Source organism: Cricetulus griseus, chromosome 8 (assembly GCF_003668045.3).
Source record: "Cricetulus griseus strain 17A/GY chromosome 8, alternate assembly CriGri-PICRH-1.0, whole genome shotgun sequence".
In the NCBI taxonomy this organism is placed as follows: domain Eukaryota; kingdom Metazoa; phylum Chordata; class Mammalia; order Rodentia; family Cricetidae; genus Cricetulus; species Cricetulus griseus.
This window is the reverse complement of record NC_048601.1, coordinates 63,488,672-63,515,577: the sequence shown is the minus strand read 5'-3', so window position 1 is coordinate 63,515,577 and position 26,906 is coordinate 63,488,672. Positions and strand designations below refer to the sequence as shown.

Genomic DNA, 26,906 nt, shown 5'->3' with positions numbered 1-26,906 from the left:
ACCTGGCTACATGTTTCTCTGTTCTCCTCCCACACTGGAGCATTGAACCCAGGGCTCATACATTGCTAAACAATCACTCTACCCACGAGATATGTTTTGTATAAGCCCCACAGCAGAGGGCTTTGTAACTAGGCCCAGGGAATTTGATATTGCCCCTCACTGCCCACCAGCCTGAAGTGAAGCCTTTGTCCCTCTCATCACCATCTCTTGGTGACTGACTAGCCCAGTGCAAGGTAAGCACCCAAGCGGGAATAGGTTCAGTGCCCCGCAGGCCGTGGCTTCACTGGTAAGAGACGTTCACTGCTCACTTCTGGACTTAGGCTGAGACGGTGGCAAGAAAAACGTCCCTTTTTAGGCACCGATTTCTTGGACATTACAGTAAGCAGGGAGTCATGTGCAAAGCTTTAAACAGAACCACAACTAGGTGTGGTGGTGCACACCTGTGAGCAAGGTACTCCAAAGGTACTCCGAAGACAGAGGCTGGAGGATCAGGAGGATCAAACAGAGGGAGTTTGAGGCCAGCTTGGGCTGCACAATGGGACCCTGTTTTTGTTTTTGTTTTTGTTTTTGTTTTAAAAAGGCCAGGTGGTGGTGGTGCACACCTTTAATCCTAGGGAGGCAGAGGCAGGCGGATCTCTGTGAGTTCGAGAAAAGTCTGGTCTACAGCTAGGGGCTACTTAGAGAAATCCTGTCTTGAAAACAAACAAAAGCATAATCCCTGGGCCCTGGGATATTCAGAGTGAACTCTCCCCATCTCGAGGTTTCCCAGGCTCTGAGACAAATAGAACTAGTCCAGTACCCAGAACTTATCCATACTGGCTGGCTGGGGACATAGTTCAGTGGGAGAATGCTTGCCTAGTATATATGGGAGGCCCCATATATGATAATATATGAGAGAGATGAAATGATCCATCTTGGGCAGGAATGAAGCAACTCCTACATCTGAGGTAACTGTAGCTTTCATCTCAGAGTGAAGGAGAAAGCTAGGCCTCCATGCTTGTCAAGGGGAATGTTTCTGAGCATATCATCTGGTTCTCACAGGATTGTGACAGGAATCATGATGTTCTCACAATGGACCTTCAGGCCAGAGAGCTCAGTACATAGGGAACCAGAGAGGAACCAAGTGGCTTTGACCTGAGCCCATGCCTAGTGACTCTCCACCTGTGTCACAGAACATAGCCAGTGCGTGCCAGGCATGGTCCTGCTGCTGTCAAACCCATCTACATCCCAACTGGCCATAATGCCAAGTATATTGTTTTCTGGTAACTTTAAAGAACTGTGGTGCTGAAGAAATGGCTCATCTGGTGAGGCACTTAACTGATTTCCATCTCTAGAACTGATTCCACCCTCCACCCTCCCCCTGCCACATGCCCCTTGGCGGGTAGCTAGAGGCTACCTGGTGCCTTGTCCTACCTATTTGATAGGGAAGTCATTTTTTCCCCTAAGCACTCAGAGAAGGTTGAGTATCACAAGTGATACCATTCTCAGGCCCCCCAGATCTCCAGTGCAAACATGTGATCCAGCCCACACCTCCAGACACCATGTACCTCCAGGGGCAACTCCGTCCTCCTCGGTGCCTTATACTTGTACATGAACTCCAACAGGTCCTCCTCCTCCTCGTCAGAAAACGCCAGTGGGCTTTGGACCTGGTGGGGCTCCCATGACTTCACACCACCCTCATTCACATCTCCCTCAACCACTTAATGTCCATCTAACAGGAGACAAAGTACAGCGCAGGGGCGGGGTCAGTGTGGGAAGGAACAAGGGAGGGCAAGGTTAGGTACACAGCACGACAAACCTGTTAGAATAGTCCGGGGCCCGGGTCTGGAGAAGCTCCACTGTCTTTAGGAGGGCTGGAAAGTGGGTGAAGGTGTAATTGGAAGACGAGGCCGCATGCATATAATAGGCTCAGAAACCACTGAACAGCTCCCAGGAGGATGGCAGGAGACGCTCCGAGACTTGCCAAGCCCTGATGCTTAGACCCGTGAATTGACATGGGAAGAGTGCTCAGGGAAGACTCTTCTCCTAAACGAGAGCTGTGCTCCTGAGGAGTGATGCCTGGCTTTCTAAACTGCATACTCGGGTCGTGTTGACAGTGCAGGCGGTACCCTTGTGCGTGCAGCACTAGGTATTCTGTAAAATGCCAAGAGACCTCAAGGGATAACTTCGAGCTGTGCTGTACAGATTTTTCATTTCAAAGGACCTAGTGCTAGATAGCAGAGGGCCCTCATTTATATGCAAAATCTGAATGTATCTGCCACCCAGCCCCCACATGACAGCAAGATTCCTATTTCAGTCTAACTTGAATGAACTATAGGCAAAGCTCCAGAACTAACTTGGCCCATTGAATGCAGCCGAGTTACTGAGCCAGGATGTGCTAGCTTAGTTAGTATGTAAATTATTCTCTGCCCATACCCAGTTTATCTGGCATCCACAGGCATGCCTTTCTATTCTTTGTATGTTGTCATCACCCAGAATCACAGAAGGTAGAGCTAGAGGGCCCACAGCTCATCTGGCTCCACCACACTGACGTCTGCAGACAGAAACCTGAGCTCTTCCTGGGTTACTCTGCTACCGCTCCTAAAATCACATTCAGCCACAGAACTGGTTCCATCTGTCCGCGGAGGGCTGGTTGCTCTGTAACAGCAGCCAATACGAACTAAAACTAAAGCCAGCAACTAGGAGCTTCTCCAGTTTGCGTTGCTGTGTTCCACGGCTGCCAGCAGAGGGCAGCACGAGAACACAGCTGCCTTCAGCAGGCCTTGCAGAGCGGAGCAGTGGGTGGAGAGCCAGCTGCTCAGGCAGTTTGTCAGGGCCTGACATCATACATTTGCCTTTCTTCACTTTGTGTTTCTCTCAGTCTGTTGACTCCAAGTTAAGTTGTTTTTTTGTCCCTCCACTACCTAAATCGGCTAGTTGAACTAGAGGACAGTAACTCCATGACACTTCTTGAACACTTTGGCCCTCCAGGGCCTCCTTGCTCCAGACCCCCAGTAATGTTATAGTCTGTACCCTGCGGCCCCTGCCATGTGCCCTGATTCTCTTGTCAGCCACCTTGTCTCAGCTCAGCAGAAAACTTCCTGAGGTTGTGGGTTTGTGGGTACTCATCCCTCATATCCCCCGAGCCTCAGAGGACCGGCATTAAGCCGGTACTGCCACGCCTGTTGCCACCTCAAAGATCTCATTGGAACACACTAACAGGACGTTCCTCTGGACACAGATTGCTCCTGCCTGGGAGGGAGCATAAGGTCCAGGCTACCCAGGACCTAAAGCTCCCATGCCAAGGTAAAAATGCAGAAGCATGCTGGCCAGCCCCACCCATCAAAAACCTTCATCCTGAGGATGGGGCTGGGTACTGGCTGAGGTTAGGCCTCGAACAGGTGTGTGCTGCTCCTCTTAAACCCTGTTTCCAGGGCTTTCCCTGTCCAATCATCACAGGCATCAGAAGATAACCCAGAGACACAGCAGGACCCTTGGGTATCTAATTACTCAGTCCACCCACCAGAATGCACTGAGGCTGGGCATCCAAATCACCATTAGCCACAATAATGGTAAACACCCCGTAAGCTGGGCATGCACTCAGGCAATCCTAACAATTGCCATGGGTTATCCTGGGCCACACAGTAAGTTCCAAGACAGTCTGGGTTACAGTGTGGGGATCCTGTCTCAGGCACAAAAGCAAAATAAAACAAACAAAAAACCCAATGTCCATCTCAGTACTGAAACTGTTAACAGGGCATTGTACATGCTCTCCACTGCAACCTTGAACAAGGACTGTATTTTGAAAAGAAATGATCCTGTGACTCCTAGGAGTGGAGGTCATCCAGATATACAGGCAGGAGTAGAAGCCATCCCTGATCTGGGCAGAGGCTGGGAGCAAGGGAGGCCAGTGTGGGTGGCTGGGGACAGAAATAGCTTCAGATGGAAGCCATACAGAACCCCGCCTAAAAAACAGCCCAACTGTTAGGATGGTCCCTGTACATCTGTCATGTGTGTTGTTGGTATTCATTTATTTATTTAGCATGCCGGAAATTAAATCCATGGCTTTGCACACACCAGGTAGGTGCCCTACAACTAGGCCCCTTGTTTGTACGTTGTCTCACTCTCGGGATAGAAAATAAACATGGACAAGACACATTTCCGAGCTCTGGTGCACTGTGGACACTGGCTAGCTGTACTTCCCTCTCCAGGTCTTGTTGCTCCATGACCAGGTGGCTGGCATTAGAATTTTCTCCTGATCCAATCTCCTTTCTCCATCCTCTAACTTCCACTTTTTCCTCACTTTGAGTCAACATTTCACATATATTTCCTTCATATTCATTTCCTTTTTGGAGCAAGCAGCAGAGTAAATAAGAAATAAGCCACACCAAACTTGGCCACACTGAGGGGGTGGTACCAGTCTGAGGAACCGGACAATTGACTGGGCAGGAAATGCAGGAGTGTGCCTATAGATTTGCATAGACTTGTGACCTGATATGTGCTCAGCCCTAGCAATGGACCATACCCAAGGACCCTGGGAACTTTTGTGGGTACAGGCTCTCCCATAAGGGGTCATGCCACACTCCTCCTAGCCCTTCAGCAATAGCAGCCCAGGCCTGGAGCCCACCATGCTGTCATGGTTGGGTCAAGGTTGTGGTTTCTACTTAAGGACAGGGGTTCCTGTTGTCTTCCACAGCATGGGGTGTGCGTGTATTAGTGTCAGGCTCAGCACTGAAGGATGGAGAGGAGGGGTTGGGAAGTCTAAGCCCTTTAAAGACCTGAACAGATCTGCCAGCCCTAAGCCTTGAGCCACCCACCTACAGTGCAGCACGACACCCAGGTTAGCATCCATCCCACACGACACACATTAGTGACGCAAGGCAGCAAATGTGTTGAAAGGACATGCCTGTCTGAGCACTTACATCCAGGTTCCCAGCAGTCACCAAGGAGAGAGGAAAGAAAATTCTGTTAGAGAAGGGGCTTTAGAACGAAACTCACACATACTTAGGTTTATGCCCCGCATACTTGATTTTAAAAGGGGCCCTGATACACACCTTTCTGACTAGTGACAGGCAGCTCAGGGGAAGAGGAGAAAAAGAGGGCAGGAAAAGTGGTGGACCGGGGTAATAACAGAAGCATCTACAAAGAGACAGAAATACGCAGGGAACAGCAGGGAACTGACTGACAGGCAGAATGAAGCTGAGGTAGAGAGAGAATGTTCTAGCGCCTGGGAGGCACAGTTTAGAATAGGCTATGTCTAACATCTGCTGCTTGCCGGGCCTGTGAGCTCTAATGCCATGGCTGTCACTGCCTTCTGTGGTGACTATCAGCCTCCCAAATGCTCACCTTCCCTTTCTCCACTGTCTTGAGTTGAGAGCTGGATTTGTTCAGTTTCTCCCCAGGGAGCCTAAGGCCCTAAGTCTCCAAGGATGCCTAGGGCCTTCCCATGCTCTGGACTGAACACAGCCCACATGCTGTATTTCAGGGGATCAGGAGAAAAGCACCCCAGACCCTCTGGAATCCTCTCAAAAGGTGTTGAAGCTTCCAGCCCCAGGTGTCAGACAAATACATCCCAGCACCATGTGCCAGCACTTCCCAGCAGGGTGCCTTTACTTGCAGAGAGCTGGAGGGACCACAGACCTTACAGAAGGGAGGATAAGGCACAGAGAGGAGAGTTGTCCTTAAGGACACAGAGGGATGCAATGGGAGGAATCATGGGCTGGGTCCTTGCTAGGAGCTCTGGGGGCAGGGAGAAAGTTCTAGAGTACTGGATGTCAGCAGGACCCTAGGAGAAGGCTTGCAAAAGACAGGGCTGGGGCCAAAGCGTCCTGGCCACAACTCCAAGCAGATCCATTCCAGCTAGTGCTCCCAGCTATTTGCTACTGGCTGTTCCACGCTCCCAAACCCCCATCCACACTAAGACACCTGTCACAGGGGCCTACAGAATCCACAAGTCCCTACCATCCACTGATTTAGTTGTCTGGCATGCAGACTTTGACTATAAAACCAAACCGCTGGTGTCCCATAGGTGAAGGTATCTTAGAGCCAGGAGGAAGAATGGAGCAGAAGGGATGGGACATTAGCTGAGCTGGTCCTAGGCGGTACTATCCTGGCTCATGGAATTTACAATTCAACATGCAGAATGAAGGACAGAAATGACCATGGCCACCTGGGGACACTGGAGTGCTGTTTCCTATGAACCAGAAAGTCTACCAGATCCCTGTACCAGTGTCTAGCAATGGGAGTCCCCAACTTCCCAGATTGGTTGAATGCTGCCCTCCCACTGTGTCCCTGCTCAGTGTCCCTGTCTGTCACTTGTCTTGGATTTATTTATGGCTTTCAAAACCCAGGACCCTTCCCTAGCCCCTAATACATCTAGTTAAATTCAGGCAAAATAGAGGGACATCTTCTAAGAGAGCAGTGTAGCTGGCCCCAGAGAGCCATAGCTCCACCAGCTGTCACTCACACACACCAGCAAATGTAACATCAAGAGTGTCTGTCTACAAGTGAGAGTCCCAGGATCCTGAGTTTGTCTGGCTAGTCCAGCTTGTAAAATAGTGGTCATGGGCCAGAGAGACGGCTCAGCAAGTAAAAGTGCCTGCTGCCCAGCCCGATGGTCTGAATTTGATCCTCCGAACTCACACTGTGGAAAGGGAGAACCGACTCTCCCACGTTGTTCTCTGATCTCCGCACACAGGCCATGACACACATATCACATGTCCACATACGCCCCCATACACAAATAAATATAATGAATAGTAGTCACCCTTCAAAAAGCCTTTTAACAGCCATTATTTCCGTAACAGTTCAGGGAGGGAAGCAGGGACCCCGTCTCTGTTTTATGATGAAGAAACAGGTTCAGAGCAGTTAGGTGAGTCACACAAAGCTGCACAAGTGGCAGTAAGTGGCAAGCCGGAGCTCCCTTAGCAGGGCTGAATTCCCTGAAAACTCAGGGCTTCCTCCCTTCAAGGGAGCGTGGGCAGTCCTCAGGACACATTGCACAGGGCTGTGTAGGACTATTCATTGGGTTAAAGGTTCACACATGTGTTTCTGACATTTGTTTTAAGAGGCTGGGTAATTCTCCTCTCGTGGAACATAGGTTTGGTTTGGTGACTCACGGTCATCAAGCAGAACAACTCAACTTAGAGTAATCGCTAGGTTGACTTCAAAGGCAAGGTCATGAACAGTTACAAAGGCTTCCTGTCTCTCTATCTAGAACCATTCACTCTGGGCCAAGTCACTTGCCATGTGTGGGGACTCTCCAACAGCCTGAGAGAGACCCCAATGGTAAAGAGCTGCAGGCAGTGGCCCCTGGAGCCATCTTGGAGTGGCTCTGCCAGGCTCAGTCAAGTCTTCAGGTGACTGATCCCAGCCAGCTTCCTGACTGCAGCTTCCTGAGGGGTTTGGCCATGGAAGTGTAAGACAGTGCTTGCCTTAAGAGTTCCCCATCTGGCCCATGCAGCTGAAAGGGAGCCCCAAGGTCAGGGGCCAGCACCTGGTTAGTGACCCCCTGAAGCAAGCTGAATCTAGCAGGCTGCAGGCAGGCAGGCTGCTACTCACCTTTCCGGGTCCTGCAGGTGGGGCAGCAGGTACACACTGTGGGAATCGGGTGGGGGTGCTGTCAGAGATAGCCCCCCGCCTAACAGGAACCAGGCCCCAGCAAACAGGAAGCCCCAGGGAAGTGTGCAAATCCCCTGGGTTGGAATCCCAGGAAGAGGGAAGAGTCTCCAGACACTGCAGTGAGGGAAGGGATAACCTCTGATTCCACTTCCACTAGGGCCAAGCCCTGCTTCCTGTCGCTGTGGGCACAGTGAGAGTTTCCCCTGGGAATAACCATCTCTTCCTCAAAACCTCTCCTTCTAGACTGTTTGATTCAGAGAGTCCTCCAGGAAACCTCCTCAGACTGTTCTCTCATCCCAAGTGAACTAGTGTCTGAGCATTTGGCAAAAGGACTAATTGGCTACTGCTTTGGACACCACATTCATAGGTCTCCAGACCACATGGATCAAGCATACAGTAGGTGCTCACTAAATCCATGCTGACCCAGTGACTCAGAGTCTATGGAAGGCTCTCTTCATTTTCTCAACTCCCGGTGTACCCTTCCTGGTGGCTAATGCCAGCCATTCCAGTGTGTGGTCCCTCCCTCTCAGTTCACTCTGGGGGGAGGACAGTCAGTCTCCACCTGTCCTAACCCCTCCAACCAGAGGGCAAACTCCAGGCAGGTGAATCAGCTCTGGTGTGTGGCTCAGCCTCCTCCTGGGTGCTGAAGGTGGCAGCAAAGGACTCTGCTTTTCCATCTACCAAGCCCCGGCCCTGTGCTCTCCTCAGGCTACTTGTAGGGGCCGTTCTGTGCAAGGCATGTGGCAGGCAAGTGGAGGTCAGTTAGAGAGGGAGGCAGAACCAGGGTCTGTCTGCTAGAAGTCTGCAGGCAGAGGACTCACAGCAAAACAGATTCTGCGTCTCATTGTTCCTTTCTTTGTTTCCTCAAGATGCAGAGGGCAAATGGTTTTGTCCCTACTTCTCAGCCGACCAAAATCACTGTGTCCCAGGCCCATTCCATTGCTTCTATCCAGTACCCCACCCATTCTCCTTCCTCAGGAAACATGCATTTCAATATTTATGTGCATCTTTTTGCTTAACTGTGCTCTTGCAAGTGTATCATTTTGTATACCATGTATATTTTTGTGTGGTCTCCAACCTCCTCTCATTTCATGCTGAGCCCCTGACCTGAAAACTCTATCAAGAGGCAGTCTGGGGAGGAGCCTGGATTCTGGTTTTGTGTGGCCCTGGCAGAGTATATGACCTCTCTGTGCTGCGGCCTCTACTTGATTCTCCTTTCAAATGACGAAATAGACTCTTGATGGAAAGGGATGCTGGGCTCCCTGGGCCACTTCACAGCCAAAGCAGGGTGCCCTACCTGACCTTCCAGTTTTGGTGTGGGCCATTCCAATATCAGGGCTTACACTGCCTCAGAGAAAAGCCATTGTCTCCTGAACACTTTCAGTATTGTAAAGAACGTTCTTAGGTGAAATAAAGAAATAGTAAGATTTGTAACAATAGCTACTTACTAACTACTGGTACCAGGCATGGTATTGAGTATGGTATTGAGTGTTTGGGCCCGAATGTGTTATCGTGTCTACACCATGTGCTAATCCTCAGAATCAGGTGTCAGGATCTGGGGCTCAGAGCCCAGGTGCCTTTCATGCTGCCTCTTATAGTACACAGTAAGGGTCCAGGTGCCCTGGAGGGACTGGTTTGCATGTTTAAGGGCAGGACAAACATATGTAACATCATATTCCAGAACAGCCCAAGTTCTAATTATTCTGTAACAAGAAGGGGGAAAGGTGGTGACCCAGCAACACCCCCCCAACACACTCTCCACTATCAGGGGAAGTTAGTGACCCAGCACCCTGCCCCACTCTCTGCCATCAGGAGAAGGTGGTGACTGGCACCCTGCCCCACTCTCTGCCATCAGGGGAAGGTGGTGACTGGCATCCTGCCCCACTCTCTGCCATCAGGGGAAGGTGGTGACTGGCACCCTCCCCCACTCTCTGCCATCAGGGGAAGGTGGTGACTGGCACCCTCCCCCACTCTCTGCCATCAGGGGAAGGTGGTGACCCAGCATTGTCCTCTGTACTTCCTGCTGTCCCCCATTTTCTGTCAGCAACTCAGCTCTGCTCCCTGAGTCACTATCATCTAAAAGCCTATGGGTGTCACCATCCCTGAGGAGTGGCAGGAGATGCTCAGGGGGCCACGAGACCTGAGTATGGGGCCAGAGAGAATTGAAAGTACGCCCAAGGCCCAGACTATATTTCTGCTCCTGACTTGGCTGAGGTACTAGCACCCAACACTCCGATTCCTCAGACAATGATGGTGGAATAACCTGCTGATGCTAGTAACCTATCCTGCCCGAGGCACAGTCCCCAGGCCAGCTTCCTGAGTGGCTGTGCTTCTCATCTGGCCTGGTATAATCTAACAAATATCTCTGTTGGTGATAGGTCCATGGGGCAAGAGACACTGTGTGTGTGATCCAGTACTGCTCCTCTTAATGACAATGAGGCCCAAGAGTGAGAGAGGGAAGTGGAGAGACCTACCTGAGCTGCCAGCACTCTCAGAAGCACTCCTGGACATCTTAGGCTGGCCATGTTTGCCACTGGACCGTCCAGTCCCTGGTGGAGGTGAGCCTGAGGGAGCAGGGGCACCATCACCCCTGATGGTGGTGAGGTCCTGCATGCTGAAGCTCCGTAGTCTCTCCGACAAGGCACCCTGTCCCTGAACACAACACAGTAGAGCGCTTGTCAGAGGCCTGACCGTAGGCTTATGGGTAATAATGGGAACAGACATGAGACGTGACAAAGGCTGAGGGACCTTTGCTCTGTGAGTAGACAAGGCAGAAATAGGCCCTGGGCTGCCTCTCCTGAGGTTCCCAGATACACTTGCTGATAGGCCAGATATATTCTCGGCCATCTCTGGGGTTCAGTCGTTACTCCCCATCTTTTAGAACTGCTCCCTTCCCTCTTTCAGACACCCCAAGGAAATCTGCAGTTAGTATTACTATCCTCTGCAGCTCCCCGACCTGGTTTTGTTTGAGATAGGGTCTCATGTGTCTGAGGCTGGCCTTGAACTTACTGCTTAGCAATGTAGGCATATACCTGTTAGTACAATTGTGAACTCCTGATTCTCTTGTCTTCACCTCCCAAATGCAAGGATTACAGGCATGGGGCACCACACCCGGTTTATGTATTGATGGTATCAAATTCAGGGTTCTATGCATGCCAGGCTCTACCACCTCAGCGACATCCCCAGCCACTGCAGCCCCTACTCTCTAGAGATGGCTGCAGGCCACTGGCTTTCCCACCAGTAAAAGTCTATATATGGTCACAATTATCCTCAGTTCTCAGAATCTGGTTACAAACTCAAAACCTAATATTCTATGCGCTCAGCCCTCCTCCTTCCCAAAGGCTATAAAATGCAGCTGGTGCTGTTTCAATGTATGACAGCCGTCTTTTTGTTTTGTTTTTTTTTTTAAATCTGTGAAGCTGAGATGGTTTACAAGGCACATTTCCTCATCTTGGCACATTTGAGTTTCATAAAATACCTAAAAGGTAATGAATCAGGAAGGAAGAAATGATATTTAAAAAAAATCTCTGCTGTTGAAATAACCACCACTTCCCACACTGAAGGAGCTGTGGAGTGAATCTGGGTGTGAATGTATCCTTTTGTTTAGAAAAGCTGTGTGGATGGAAGAGCAAACCTTCCCTTCCCTACCTGGTCCTGAGTGACAGGTCTGTGTACAGAGAAAGGATGGCAAAGACAAGACTGGGTGTTGCTCTAGGTGTGCAGGTATGCCTCAGTGCAGGAGAGAGGGATGTTACATTTCGCTGTTGTTTAGAACTTATTTTAGTTTTCACCTATTATTTGAGGCTCTCAAACATGCATGTAATGTGTTTTGATCAAATTTATGAAAGTCCTATCCTTGCTGAGGAGTTTCTGGCAACTGCTGGCTGCAGGCGGGCTTCAGGGAGTCAGTTATCGTTTTAAAGATTGTAACTTTAAAGTTATGTATTAGTGTGTGTGTGTGTGTGTGTGTGTACGTGTACGTGTACACGCATGCGCGCACTCATGCAAGCAACTGCTAGCTAAGCCAGAACTGGGTATCAGATACCCTGGAGCTGGAGTTACAGACAACCGTGAGCTGTGGACATGGATACTGGGAACCAAGCACGGGTCCTCCAGAAGAGCAGCAAACACTCTTAACCACTGAGCCATCTCTCTAGCCAGTTTGTACAGGAACGAGGCCCTGGTAGGTGTTTGCCCTTGTTCCAGTAGATGGTTGGATACCGATGAACTGAAGAATTGAGGGGTCAGAGAACAAAAGAAACCCGAGAGTGGGACGGGAGGCCGAGGGGAGACTGCTGTTACTGAAATAGTGCTGGGATCTGGAGCAACCAACTGCCAGGCCATGAGCTTGGGTGTGCTCAGAATGCTGGCAACCCTGCAGCTTCCTCTCAAGTACCAGGGGAGGCAGTGGGAACCAGAGACTGTGAGACAGCAGGGTGGGAATGGCCTCTTATTTTCATAGTGAAGCGTGAGTGGTCCAGAGGACTTGTGAATAACAAGGTAGGGTAGACACAACAGCACAGCGAATCAGTGCAGAGGGCACAGGGTGGCAGCAGCAGGAGGCTGTGTTTATGTGCTTAGGAATGTGTATGCACACAGGCATATGTCATAACAACTAGAGAAAAAGAGGCCACTAATTTAAAAGAGTGGATAGGGGCACATGGGAGAGGTTGAAAGGAGGACAGGAAAGGAAGGAAAAGATATATTATAATCTCAAGAAACAAAAAATTATAATAGTAAAAACAGCAAAACCACAAATTACTGCTGCAACCAAAGCGGGGGAGGGGCAAGCACAAGGTTTAACGATGCACCGAGATAGGAAATAGGTAAATCCTCAACCTACCAAAGATACAAAAACCACGCCTCAAGGAAACTAACAACAATGGCATGCAGGGCATGGGGGCTCACACCTGCAATCCCAGCATTCAGGAGCTGAGGCAGGAAAATTATCACAAGTTTGAGGCTTGTCTTGGCAACACAGTTCCAGGCCAACCTGTGCTACAATGTGAAACTTATTCCCAGAGAAGCCAACAACAACAAACGCAAACCACAAACAGAAAATGGTTTAAGTAACCAAATATATCCAGTTAGAGCCACTAACCTATAAAACATAAAGTATTGTGTCCTTAAGATACCCACTGTGTAGAACAAGCCAGAGTTACATGTGTGAGAGGGCCAACTAAGGGCCTGGAGACATGGCTCAGTGGTTAAGAGAACTTGTTGCTCTTCCACAGGAGCTGAGTTCAATTCCCAGCACCCACATCAAGAGGCTCACAACTGCCTAAAAATCCAGCTCTGGGAAGATCCAACACCTCTGGCCCACAATGCACCTATTGGAATGTGTACATTGCCCCAAAAGACACCACACATACACAATTAAAAGTAAAATTAATCTTTAAAAAATGTTTTATTTTATTTTTTATGCCAGTGAAGATGATGGCTGCTGCTGTTACCTGCTGCCCACAACACCTAAGTTGCTACGGAAATCAGTGAAAGAAAAGACAACTTATGGCCAAAAGGACCAGGTGGGGTTTCATGACCCCAAGCCTAAATAACCAGTCAGGGACTAACTCCATCAGCATCTTCTGGGTCTTGTCAATGCTCTGCAACAGACCTGAGGGAAAACAGCAGTCTACACAGTACGTGTCCATATGGCAAAGGGCTCGGTTTCACTCAGAGAAGCCAAGCCAGCGCAGCTCCAATATCACCAGCATCAGGAAGATTGCAAGTGGCAAGGGTTAGGAAAGAGGAGATAAGGATGGCTCAGGACCAAGCGAGCTCTGTGCCCAAAGGAAGCACAGAAAGCATGGAAACAGGAGTCCTGAAAACAAATCAGAACAGCTGGAGGCGTCTCAAAGCAACGTGCCTCTCGAAAACCTCTTAGCTCTTCCCAGTCTCTACTCAACCTCCTTCTTACTTACCGTCCATGAGGCCTACTTTAGCTGTGTGTCGGGGAACCCCCATCTTTTGTTTGGGAGCTGTCATCTTCTGGAAGAGCTTCTGTCTGCCACACTGGGTTCTCTACTTTGGAAAAATAATTTTTGGATTCTCTATGTTTGAAAAAGCATAATATAAGCAGGGCATAGGGGCACACACCTTTAATCCCAGCACTTGGGAAGGGGGAGAGGCCAGCCTGGTCTACACCGAGTTTCAGGACACCCAGAGCGACATATTGAGTCCCTGTCTCAAAAAAAGTATAATATCATATTGTCCCTAACTCAATGAACACTGTGATATTAAAAAGCTCTGAGAAGCCCTACAGTGGTTAAAGGCATGTGCCTCCCCATCTGACTACCCTATAGTGTTTGGGGCTGTTTAATAAAATGTATTCCAAATGTCTGTGGCCACCGTAGGAGTCACTGAGAGCCAACCATGCGAATGTCCTCCCAAACCTCATTCTTTTCCTTTTCTTTTTTTTTCTCTTTTTTGAGACAGGGTCTTACTATGCAGCCCTGGCTGGCCTGGAGCTTACTATGTAAACCGGTCTGGCCTTGAACTCATCAAGGTCTATTTGTGTCTGCTTCCCAAGTGCTGGGATGCACCACCACGCTTGGCTGTTCTTTTTCTTTTGAATGTTCCTGTGTGTGTATTGCATGCAGGTGCTTTAGGGCATGTGTGCATTTGTGTATGTGGAGGTCAGAGGACATCCTCTGGAACACTGTCTACTTCCTTTGAGTCAGGATCTCTCCTTGACCTGGAGTTCGCCAAATTAGGCTAGGCTACCCTGGGGATCCTTTAGTCTGTACCTCTCCAGCACAGGGATCACAAGCATGTGACACCACACTTGACATTTTTACTGGGTTCTGGGGACTCAGATGTTCATGCTTACATAGCAAGTGCTTTACTGATGGAGCCATTTCCCAGTCCTCATTCTTGAGATGATTACAAAAAACCAAAACTTTAAATTTCTTATCTCCCTTGCGGCTATGGCTGGCATTATACTGCAGTCTTGTCCAACAGGCTGTGAGGAGAAGTCTGCTGAGGGGTTTGGAGTTGGGGAGTCATTTTCTCTTCCTGATATGCAGGAGAGAGTCCTACCCTGCTCCTATCTCTCTGCTTTCACTGGTGGCTCAGATGCCAGAACTGGTGATAGGAGAGTCACAGAGCCCTTGTCAAGAGCCTCACTGTAATAATGACAACTTCCATCTACTCCTAGGATAGATTCATAAACTCAGTTCATAAACCCAGTTTATAAACCCAGTCTTCCACCTGTGAAGGTGCAGTGATTCCCATAATTGCTTCTGATATGACTATCTCCACCTACACATAAGTGTACTTGGGTATGAGCCATGTCAAGACTGGATAATGGAAGGTTCTGGGTGTTCAGCTAAGAGAATAAATAAGGGTCCTGGTTATCTAAAATTCCACTGATCTTTTCTGGAACCATCAAGGAAGTGGAATCAATAGCATGGGCATAATAGGTATTGGCGGCAGTGATGAAAATTCCAGAATTAACAGCTGTATATCAATTGCAAGAACCAGAGAAAGGGATAGCACAGGCATCAGTGGATGGCTGAGCTGCAGAGATTCAACAGACTCTGTCAGTGAGCGATGGCGTTAGTTAGACTTTAGTCTGTTTACTGTGTTCCTGTGCTCCTTTTAATTGTGTGCACAAGTGTTTTTTTTTAAAAAAATCTCAGTCCAGCAGTGTGTTAAATAAGAAGCAGTAAACACCCCAAGTGGAAGGGATTATGTCCCCATTTCACCAGCAATGTTCCTTTCCTAGTGGCACTTGAGATAATGACTTGTAGACAATGAAAATGGTTGCACTTCTCTGAGCAGCTTCCGGTAAACATCCAGACTCCCTGCAACATGCTCTCCATGCATCTGTCCTGTTCCCTGTCCTCCATGGAAATGTTCTTAACTCTGGGCATTGTCTGCTGGGCTTCCCCACTGCAGCCTTGCATCCTCCTTTCTACTCGACTCACATTAGGGCCAAGGAGCTGCAAAGTATAAACATGTGGACATCTACCGTGCTGCTGCCTGAGCGAAGTGTCGATAGGAGACCACCCCACCCGACTCCCATCCATCAGCCGGGGGCCCAGACCCCAGGGGCTGTTCTGTTGAACACACCTTGAGACGTGTCCACAAGAGTAGGGCATGGGGACAGTTGGCATACCAGTGAGGTAAAGTGCTCCAGGGGAGAGAGAGCCCTTTTTGGAGAACTTGGGTGTATAAATATGTGAACCAAGTGGAAAGAGGGTTTTTTGTTTGTTTTGAGACAGGGTTTCACTGTGTAACTCAGGCTGACCTAGAACTCTGTGCAGACCAGGTTAGCCTTGCACTCACAGAGGTCTGCCTGCCTCTGCTTCTCGAGTACTGGGATTAAAGGCATATGCCACCATGCCCAGTTGTTTTGATTTTTTTAGATAGGGTTTTATGTATCCCAAGATGACCTCAAACTTGCTAAGTATACAGAGATAGACCTTGAACTTCTGATCTTCCTGCCTCCATTTCCCAACCATTGGGATTTCAGGTATCCAAAACCACACTTAATTTATGTGGTGCTAGGGGTTTGAACCCAAGACTTTGTGCATGCTAGGCAGGCACTCTACCAACGGAGCCATGCCCCCAGCCTAAGAGGAGTATTTTTGTCAGGCAGGTTTTAATACTTTTTCACCAGTAAGCATTGCTACTTTAGTCCACCCCAGAGGGCATCTTCACAGTTTTGATAGCTAAGGAGGTAGATGGGGTGGAGTTATCCATTGTCAATGACCATGACTGTATCTTCTCAGTAAAACCATGCCTCACGGTGACAGGCTTTACTGGGTGGTAGGGCTAGGACTGACCTCACCCTCTTTTATCCTTTTTGCACCTTGCATAAGGCTCATGCACTCCTTTAGGGAGGCAGTGCAATTGAATTCTAGCAACAAACACCAATCTCTCAAGATAACCCCGAGGACCTCATTCTGTGAATACAGGGCTTCTGTTATTGTGGCAATTGTCTTCAACCCCAAAACAATTCAGGTAGTTTTGACTCTGCTTTAATTTTTGCTTATTTTATTTTATGTGTATTAGTGTTTTGCCTGCACGTATGTGCACCACGCTCATGTCAGGTGCCCATGGAGGTCAGAAGAAGGCATTGGATTCCCCTGGAACTGGAGCTATAGATGTTTGCAAGTTACCATATGGATGACAGAAACTGAACCTGGCTCTCAATCACTGAGTCATCTCTCTAGATCCTATGTTTCATTTTGGAGACAGGGTTTCATATAGCCCAGGCTAGCCTCAAGCTCACTACGTAGTCAAGGTGACCTTGAGCTCCCAATTCCCCCCACTAAGTGCTAGGATTACAGGTGTGCACTACCATGGCCCATGGAGATATATATATATATATATATATATATATATATATATATATCTGAATTTCAAATAGAACTGAGAGGTAAGACAGACACTTCCAGAAATGGAACAATTTAAGGCAGGTTCTGGAGGGATCCACCAAGTCACAGCAGAGTGTGAATTTTAGCTCATTTCATTTCCCCAAGTACCCAGTGCTCACTCTGGATGACAATGAGGATAAAAGTGAGAGGTTTTAGTGAGTCGGGCAATTGACAACAAAGCCACTAGCATAACCACATTTCTCAGGGGTAATCAAGAAGAGTGAGTGCTTCTTGCTACCCCCACATCATTCTGAGCCCGCTGACAGCGTCTGCAGCTGAACATGCTCCATATTAGGGCAGGCAGCTCCACCTCAGCATGCCACACACAGATCAGGCTCTCCTGAGGACATAAAACTGATCAACAAACAAAACAGAAAGAGGTGAGGATTTCTACCCCAACAGCATCAGATTCATTGTCCAGGCATTAAACAAAGGGGGCGGGGACTGAGTACGTTAGTCACGTGTTAGATGCTTCAGGATAAACACACTAGCAGGCTCTGGTATGACGACAAAGTGCAGCCAGCCCATGTGTCTGCCATGGAGTCACACATACCACACAGAGGTGTCGGGGCAGCGAGACACCTGCCTCTGATCCAGACCAGAGACTGGTGGGTGGAGAAGGCTGGCAGGCCTCTCTACCTGACTGGATCGATCTGGAGTTAGTCACACCTCTCAACGGGGTTACCTGCCCTTCTCTGACGTCCAAAGAGGAGACAAAATAAAAGAGTCGAGTCACCTGATAAAGGGTAAATAGGGAACAAAAAAGAAAAAGAAAGAAAAAAAGAAAAGAAAGAAAGCCATGGGCACAGGCCAACAAGATATTGGAGGTCATGTGATCCTCATTTCTTTCCTTTCCTGGTTTGCTCACTCATTGCTCAGCTCATGCATTTCTGTGCTCACACACAAGAAACGCTGATGGGATGCTGGCAAAGTGCCATTGAGTATGAAGTGGCCCCTGTCAGTCAGACAGGGGCATCAAGACAGACATCTGTACAAGAGGACAAATGACCAAGTTGACAAAACATGTACCGGTTCCGAGTGGAAGGACAACATGGCTGGCCTGAGTCTCAGTGGAGGCCTCACACATGAGCTCACAGCTGTGCAAGTGAGGGCTGACAAACCAGGAGGAAAGGGCAGGGGAAGAACTGAGCTCTCTACTGAAGGTTTGCAGTAGTGAGTGCGAAAAAGAGAAGAATAGTAGGATAGTGAGAACCTTCTAGAAACAGTCTGTGGACAGACTATGCTGAGAACTGGCCCCAATATCCCAGTGTCTTTCTCTCCTGTTTTTCTTTTCATTTTGCAGCTGGGGCCAGGGATTTCTGGATCAGATCTGTTTCCTGACCTCTGTTTTGGGAAGAGCCCTTAATGAGAAATAACAGGCAAAATCAAACGCCTGGTGAGCCACATCTCTGTATCAGGTCACCTGAATCAGGCACCCCCAGGAAACAGGGGTACAGGGCGTTCCAAACACTGAGCTGTCAAGATAGTCATCTCAGTTGGAAACTCTGCCCTATGCATTCTTTAAAGGTTAACTCTCCAGCCCTCCCCCACATTTCTGATGCTCTCTGGCACCCAGGCAACAACTCAGTCATTTCTGAAGTTACCCCTTTCTACTTCTCAACTTTCCAGCACTGCTTTCTCCTTCCCCCGCCTTTGCCCTTCTAATACAGACCCGCTGCAATAGCTATAAAAGTGGTCGACTGCTCTTTCCTCTTCCTGTTTAAGACCTGTGCAGGCCAACTCTGGTCCCAGCCTTCCTGTCATCTTTATTTTTCCATCCCTTCTTGTATTACACCTATAGGACCATTTTCTTATCATTCTAGACACAGCAACTCTGAATGCTATTTTTTAAAGGCAAGATTGACTGGGAATAAAATGAATGAATAAGAAAACATGATTTTATTTCCCAGTGAATGGTGCCCATCTACTCAGAGTGTAGAGGGTGGCCAAAACTCGACTAGCCCTTTGTGGTCACAGATCACAATTACAGGCAAACGTGCTTGAGTTTCTAGTAGCATGTCAGGAGAGTGGATGGAGTTCATGGTGTGGAAACTGGGCTGGCACAAGGGAGAGGATGAAGAAACAGGAAGGCTGCAGGGGTGCTGCTATAGGCAAGAACTTGCAGCTCTACTTCCCTGGGAGCCTTATAAACACAGCTCCAAAGGACTTGGTGAGTAAGAGAGGGGAGTAGTCCGTCAAAGCCAGGGTAGCTGCAGGTGAAAGAGTGAAAAGAAGACCAACGAGAACCCAAGAATGCTCACAGAGGGCTTGAGGCAGCTGCTCAGCAGAAGTTTCCCCCATGGTGGAAGAATCCTGTGTCTGTGCCAGCTACTGGCCAACTAAGAAACTCAATTCCAGGGCTCCTTAATTTCAATGAATTTATATTGAAATAGACCCATGTGGCAAGTGACTGTTGTACTGGACATAATAGGGTTGGATGAATAAAAAAGAGTGACATATATCTCACATCAACTTGTTTGTTTGTATTTTTCAATACAGGGTCACTGAGTAGTTCTGGCTGTTCTGGAACTTACTATGTAGACCAGATTGGAACTGAACCCACAGAGATCTACCTGCCTCTGCATCCCAAATGCTGGGATTAAAGTTGTGTGCCAACAAGATCACCATACCCAATTAGGTTTAATGAGTAATAACAAGTAGCTACAAAACTAAGCATTGTTGTTTCTGTTATTTAACTCTTTTTCTTGAGATTTTATTTTTGATTTGTATTCACGAGTATCTGACTGCATGTCTGTATGCCATGCCTATGCAGTGCCTGCAAACGCCAGAAGAGGACATCAGATCTCCTGGGAGTTATAGATGGCTGTGAGCTGCCATATGGGTTCTGGGAATTGAACCTGAGTCCTCTGGAAGAGCAGCCAATGTTCTTAATTGCTGAGCTGTCTCTGCGGCCCCTTCTGGCTGTTTTCTAATGCAAAAATGAAGGAAAAGAAGGCACATTCCCTTAGCTCAAGACGTTAGCAATCTAGGGGTAAAAAGATGGCTCACTGGTTAATTAGCACAGACTCCTCTTGCACAGGATCTGAGTTCAGTTCCCAGCACTCACAGTGGGTAACAGCCTCTTGTAACAAAAACTCCAAGGAAATCCTACACCTCTGGCCCTTGTGGGCAATAACATTCATGTGCAAATACCTATACACAGACATAGACACATAATTTAAAATAAGCTTTTAAGTAATAAAGCTAGTAATCTGATAAAGAAACATGAGTTTCCTGTGGGAAGGGAGGCCACACATAAGCGTGTGAGTGAAAATACCCCCCCCCACACACACACATGCAGACTGAAAACCACCTGCAGGACAATCTCTAATTCATAGAATACAGGTCTCATGTGGGGCATTTCTCTTCAATAGCTGACTTTAATATTAGCAGAGTTGGTACAATTAGGGATGTCCCAAGGACACATCTTCAGGGGAACTAAAACAACATTGGTTTTCGTGGTAAGTGAGGAATCAAAAAAGTAAAGTTGGCCTAGCAAGCCCAAGAATGAACCAGTAGACAGGATCTAGTGCACGGCCAAGTTTCAAAGGGAGGAAGGTGTCTGGGACGCCAGGTGGTTGCAGGACTTTGGTTTGGTTCATTCTTCTCGCTGGGGCCTCCTGTTAATGTAAGAATGGGTTTTTTTTTTTTTTTTTTTTTGGACAAATGAGTTTCAAGAATATTGTTTTTGAAAGATAGAGATTATCAATTCTAAGAGTTGGGGGGCTGTCTTCTTTCTGCATGGAATCATGGGCTATGAAATAGAAAACAAAGGGAAAAAGCCAGCAAAGCCACCAGGACACTTACGAGTGCACATAATTTCCTAGGGACAGAGATGGAAGCCTTGGAAAAAATGGTATGGACAGGGATAAACAGAGAACAGAAAGCTTCCATATCTGACTTTCTTGTTTTAGCTTTTCAAATTTCAAGATAAAAATAACAGCACTATATAGGAATAAGAAATTATATTTTCACAATGATATGGTTAATGAAGTTCAAAACATTTTTGCCTTTGTTTATTTTGTGTGTGTGTGTATGTATGTGTGTGTGTGTTTATGTGTATGTACATGTGCACATTCTTGGCACATATGCAGAGGTCAGAGGTCAACTTTCAATAGTCATTTCCTTCGTTCTACTATATGGGTTCCAGGATCAAACTCAGGTCATCATAGGCTAGGCAGCAAAAGCCTTGACACACTGAGCCATCTCAATGACTTGGACTTATAAAGATTTCCATACTTTAGGAAGATAAGAACATCCTCTGCAGGTATTAATTTTACTATGGAAGTTGCTCAGAGCTCAATATTGTTTTTATTTTTTAAATGTTTTTGTTTGTTTGTTTGTTTGTTTGAGACAGGGTTTCTCTGTGTAGCTTTGGAGCCTATCCTGGCACTCACTCTGGAGACCAGGCTGGTCTTGAACTCACAGAGATCTGTCTGCCTCTGCCTTCCGAGTGCTGGGATTAAAGTGTGTGCCACCAACGCCCGGCAGTATTTTTTAAATGTTTATGTGTATGTTTTGTATACACATTTGTCTCTGCACCATGAGTATGCAGGACCCCTGTGGCCAGAATAGGGTATTGGATTCTTGGGACTGGAGTCACAGATACTTGTAAGCTGTGGTGTGGGTCTGGTAACTAAATCTGGGTCCTCTGGAAGAGGTGCTCTTAACTGTTGATCCACAATGTGGTCAAAAGATCTTTCACCTAGGGAGCCATGGACAGATGGACAAAAAAGCACTAGAAGGGTTGAGGACCAATTCCTTGATCGCATAACCTGACAGAGGAAATGCAGTCCCACTGTGGCACAGGTTCATGTTGTACAATGATGTCTTGGTTCACATATAGGGGCACACGGGCACACACACACACACACACACACACACACACACACACACACACACACACACACACAGCTCTTCTCATTCTCAAGGTTAATGGTCTAAGGTTTTACATTTGCACCACAGAAAAAATACAGAAATAAACTGTTTTAACCTCAGTCACCCATGTTTTCTACTCTGGATGGTACTTCAGGCAGTGACCTATCCAAAGTGGAATGTTTAAAATCATCTGGGGACCTTATTAGGAATAGGGCCCACTGCCTGAGGTTCTTATTCAACACTACTTAGAATCAAAACTCAAAGCCTCCTAGGTGGTATAGGCATGAAAGCCAGATTTGGACCCATAGTGAGTGCCATGCTCTGACTCTGCTAGGTACTGTCACTGTTGCTATGGAAACTACTGGTATAAACCTCAGCCTGACTGAAGTTTTTTTTTTTTTTTTTTTTTTTTTTTAAAAGCACATATCTGTTTCAAAAAATAGAGGGCATTATTTTTGGAGAAGATGAGCTTTCTTTCCGGGGATATTTATACTTAGTGAAAAAAAGCAAGGCTCCCACAAAGCCAAATAATTTTCTCATTTAAAACCATTGGATAGAAAATGGAAGTCCTTTGCCACAAAAACCCAAGTGGAAGGAACCAGCAAGAAGTTATTCTCCGAGGCATGTTCTAGACCATCTGGATCATCCTTTGGATTTTAGCTGAGATAAGATGCTCTGATGGAGGAGCCATGACCCTCCTGGTAGTAGGGTTAAGGGATGACTAGCCAAAATGGCACCAAGACTTGGGAGGCCCCAGCATGAGACAAACCTGGAAGAGAATGAACCACCAGAAGTTTCCCATGATGGGTGATCAGTGCTGACACATACACTGTATCTATTCTCTGACTACAGGAAGAACAAATGGTACCCTCTTCCATCAGGCTTCCAAGGCAGAGAAGATGCAGTAGGGAGAGAACCTGACAGAGGGTTGCCCATCACTGTATTGAAGGGTTGGCCTGATACATTTAGGGCTTGGTGGTCTCTTCTCTTTTCCTTTATTTAAAAATCTGAACCTTGGCGGGGTGTTGGTGGCACATGCCTTTAATCCCAGCACTAGGGAGGCAGAGGCAGAGGATCACTGTGAGTTCTAGACCAGCCGAGTCTACAAGAGCTAGTTCCAGGACAGCCTCCAAAGCCACAGAGGACCCTGTCTCAAGAGCTAGTTCCAGGACAGCCTCCAAAGCCAGAGAAACCCTGTCTCAAGAGCTAGTTCCAGGACAGCCTCCAAAGCCACAGAGAAACCCTGTCTCAAGAGCTAGTTCCAGGACAGCCTCCAAAGCCACAGAGAAACCCTGTCTCAAAAAGCAAAAAAAAAAAAAAAAAAAAAAAAAAAAAATTGAACCTTAGAGATTTGCATCACAAATGGAAGTTTCTTGGGATTCACTGCTTTTTGTAAACCCTGATAAATCTCAAGTACCAAGACAGAGTTTCCTTCCCAGAAATGCTGTCTGGGATCCATCACTATGATATTTCCTATCCCACCAAGGTGTCCAGGAGTCCTGTGGATACTGGAGTCACACTTTCCCACAGTTCTGTACAACAGGAGGGGCTGTGCCCTAACTAGAATCCTCCCCTCCTCCCCTCCTCCATACCTCCATCCCATCAGACCCAAACCCATCCATACCTCTGCAAGAGCAGCATGTGCTCTTAACCACTGAACCATCTTTGAAGCCCAGGTTAGAGATTTTTAACCTGTGATCCACTGGGAGCTTCATGGACTCTGGAAAACTCTTGCTATCACATATCACATACGTATGCATGTGCATTCCCAGAAAGAAAGGAGAATGCTCTGGAGGCAAAATTCACCATTTTTTCTCCTTCATAATTTGTTTGTTTTGTTTTTTGAGACAAGGTTTCTTTGTGTAGCCCTGGCTGTCCTGGAGCTCGCTCTATAGACCAGGCTGACCTTGAACTCACAGAGATCTGCCTGCCTCTGCCTCCCAACTGTTGCGATCAACCTCTGCCCAGCTCTCCATCATATTTTTAAAGGGACCTTCAAATAAAGAGGTGCCAATTGGTCTTTAGCCTATCCTGTACCATCCACATAGGTGACAGGTAGAGGCAACTAGGGGACCTAAGATGCCCAGCAGCCATGGTAGTCAGGGCCCAGCATGGTACTGTACCTTAGAAGCAGCCATCACAGCTGCTGTGGCCGCCACGTTCAAGCCCCGCTTCCCGAAGTGCACAAGGGCATCATAACTCCGATCTTTTGCTTGGACCAGGCAGTCATCAATTTCCTGTCAGAGGAGAAGCAGAGGCACACTGAACTGGCAAATTCAAATACATCTCTTTCCAAGTGCGGGCTTGGCAGCTTGCCTGATGGCTGACTCACTGGCCTGTAATGTCACAGACACTTTGAATATGTGTTCACTGAGAGGAGGGTGGAGAAAGAAAGGTTGGCTATGGCCAAGTGCAAAGGGGGAATTCTGAATAAGCAAAAACACAGCCACTCAGTGACCCAGTAAGGTTATCTCTAAAGTTCCTCTAAGTTCCAGGGTTACAGACAATCCTGCCTTTCCCTGAGAAGCTGTTCAATAAGACAGAGAGACAGAATCCAGCATGACAGAATGCCACAAATAGGGTTTCTGACTCAGACCTCAGCTAATTGTTGGCAAAATCTAGGTATTGTAGGTTTTGTTCTATTTTTTTAAAAGATTTATTTTAGTGTTTTGCCTGCAGGCATGTTTGTGCACCATGTGTATGCAATGCCTGTGGAGGTTAAAGAGGGTATTGGAGGCCCTGGAATTATAGTTCCAGATGGTTGTGAGGCACCACCCTAGTGCTAGAAACAGAACCCTGGTCCTCTGAAGAGAAACCACTGTTAACTACTGAGCCATCTCTCCAGCCCCTCTACCTAATTTTCTCTTCTGGAAAAGGACAATGATGATGGTGCCTCACTTGTGGTTCCTGGTGAAGGTTAACAAGGCAAGCACCTTGGCTACTACATGTGACAGCCCCATCGTCCTCTTCATCTTCAAGATAGGCATTGGGAACCTTGCAACTCCCAAGTTCCGTTTTTCTCAGACAGTGCCTCAGACTGGATACGGAAGGAAACGGGCATTGTTTTTTGTGGATCAAGGACATCTAACAGATGCTGAAATAAAAGAAATTGAAGTCTTCTGATGTCACCCAAGGGAAAGGCAAGGTGGTAAATGGCACCAGGGCTTCCTGACCAAAGCCAAGGATAGCACTGCTAATTTAGTTTGATTCAGGATCATGTCTAATGTATTCTGGTTATTTCTTTGTTTTGGGTTTTTCATTGTTCTGAGAAAGCTGGTGTTTGGTAGCCACTGTGGCTCATTTCAAAGCTCAGTAAGCTATGTGGCCTCACTCTGTTTGAAGCTCTGCTAGTTAGTGAATTTCCTCTGCTTGGAGGAGAGGGGTCAGGAGTCAGCTGTGGTCCCTGTTCACAGCCTCCCCAGGAGGTCTCAGCCTCTGTGAAGACCAAGGGAGTGATGCTTGGCAGGTCTTAAGAGACACCACATTTCCTCCAATGACCAGGATACACCTTCAGGGAAGACATAACATTCAGGGGAAAGGAGAGAAGAGTGGGATTGATGACCAAGTCAGGAGCTCTTCAGTTCCCTAACCCCACCTTTCTGAGATGGGAGGAGCTGTGGGCTTGGTTGCAAAGGAGATGTTCAGGGCTGTCTACAGATGTCCAATTAATTGTTCTATTCTCCAGACCCTTCCTGTACAAGAAGTCCAATACATTGAAGTCAGAAACTGCAGACATTGATATACCAGTGGGAGCTACCTACAGGGCTCTCTGTGTTTGGTCGTTTTCTCGGTGTTGTGAGAGAATACGTGACAGAAACAACTTGAGGAAGGAGGTTTTTTGTTTTTTGTTTTTCTTGATGGTTTGAGATGATGCAGTCCATCATGGTGGGCAAGACACAGTGGTGGGAGCTGCTCAAGGCCACAGTGGCAGGAACATGTGACAGCCGTTTCTTACATGGCACAACCAGGAACCAGAGATCTAAGTGTACCAGAACTAGAGGCAGATACACACTTGAATTCCTGCCCCACAAACTGATATTTTCCCCTTAGAACCCCATGTCCAAAAGATCCCACAGCCCCCCAAAACAGCACTGCATGGGCAACCTGCTCCTCAAACATGTGAATCTGTGAAGGATATTTCACATTCGAGAAGTAACAGACTCCTATTTTATTTTAAAAGAATTCTACTACACAATTGCTAGAAAATAATGTAATTAATGAATTATACACTGTTAGGATCATTCAGCCCAGTAATCCCACTCTTGGGAAATTGTTTTAAGATACAAGAAGGAACAAACTCTGTGTGTGGTAGCGCCTAGTGCAGAATTACTGTAGTAGGAAGAAAACTGGAATAATCTCAATATCTAGTAGAAGGAAACAGTTCTGTCACTGTGGGTCATTAGAAAGACCACGTAGATATGTATTAGGGGCAATGTTTACTATCTAGAAATACAAATAACTCTTTGCTTGGAGATTCATCCCCATTGATTGATTGATTGATTGATTGATTGAGTGTGTGTGCTGTATGCATGTTGGGGAGAGGAGATATGTACAGCCATGCATGCACGTTGGATGCCTCCCTCTATTGCTCTCTACTTCAAGAAATATTTTAAATTCATCATTATTTATTTTGTACGTGTGTGAAAGTGGTGGGTCAGAATACAAATAAGAAAACAACCTCTCTCCCATCTGGGTTTTGGGGCTCAAACTCAGATCGACAGGTTTGGTGTCTAGCATGTTTATCCTATAGACCATTTAACTGGCTTTCCATACCTTAGTTTTAGGGACAAGATCTCTCATTGATCCTGGAGCAGACTGCATCTGCTTGTGTCTACTCCTCCTCTCCACTCCCCTAGTGCAGGAGTTACAGAACCTACCATGCCTGTCTTTTACGTGCTGCTGGGCATGTGAACACGGGTCCTTATACTTGCAAAGAACTGACCCTTCTTCTTTTGAGACAGGGTTTCAAAAGAAACCTTGTAGCTTTGGAGCTTGTCCTGGAACTCACTCTGTAGACCAAGCTGGCCTTGAACTCACAGAGATCCA

General features: G+C 47.4%; 1 protein-coding gene across 1 annotated transcript in view; it reads right to left on the bottom strand.

Moving 5' to 3' along the window:
* Nucleotides 1–26,906, bottom strand: part of Reep1 (receptor accessory protein 1) — a 51,386-nt gene that overhangs the window by 3,908 nt on the left and 20,572 nt on the right. The window contains exons 5-8 of the mRNA XM_035449045.1: nucleotides 23,984–24,097; nucleotides 10,074–10,251; nucleotides 7,540–7,575; nucleotides 1,548–1,699 (exon numbers count right to left, since the gene is read on the bottom strand). Coding sequence (XP_035304936.1) covers nucleotides 1,548–1,699; nucleotides 7,540–7,575; nucleotides 10,074–10,251; nucleotides 23,984–24,097 — 480 coding nt within the window. The remainder of the gene's footprint in view (nucleotides 1–1,547; nucleotides 1,700–7,539; nucleotides 7,576–10,073; nucleotides 10,252–23,983; nucleotides 24,098–26,906) is intronic.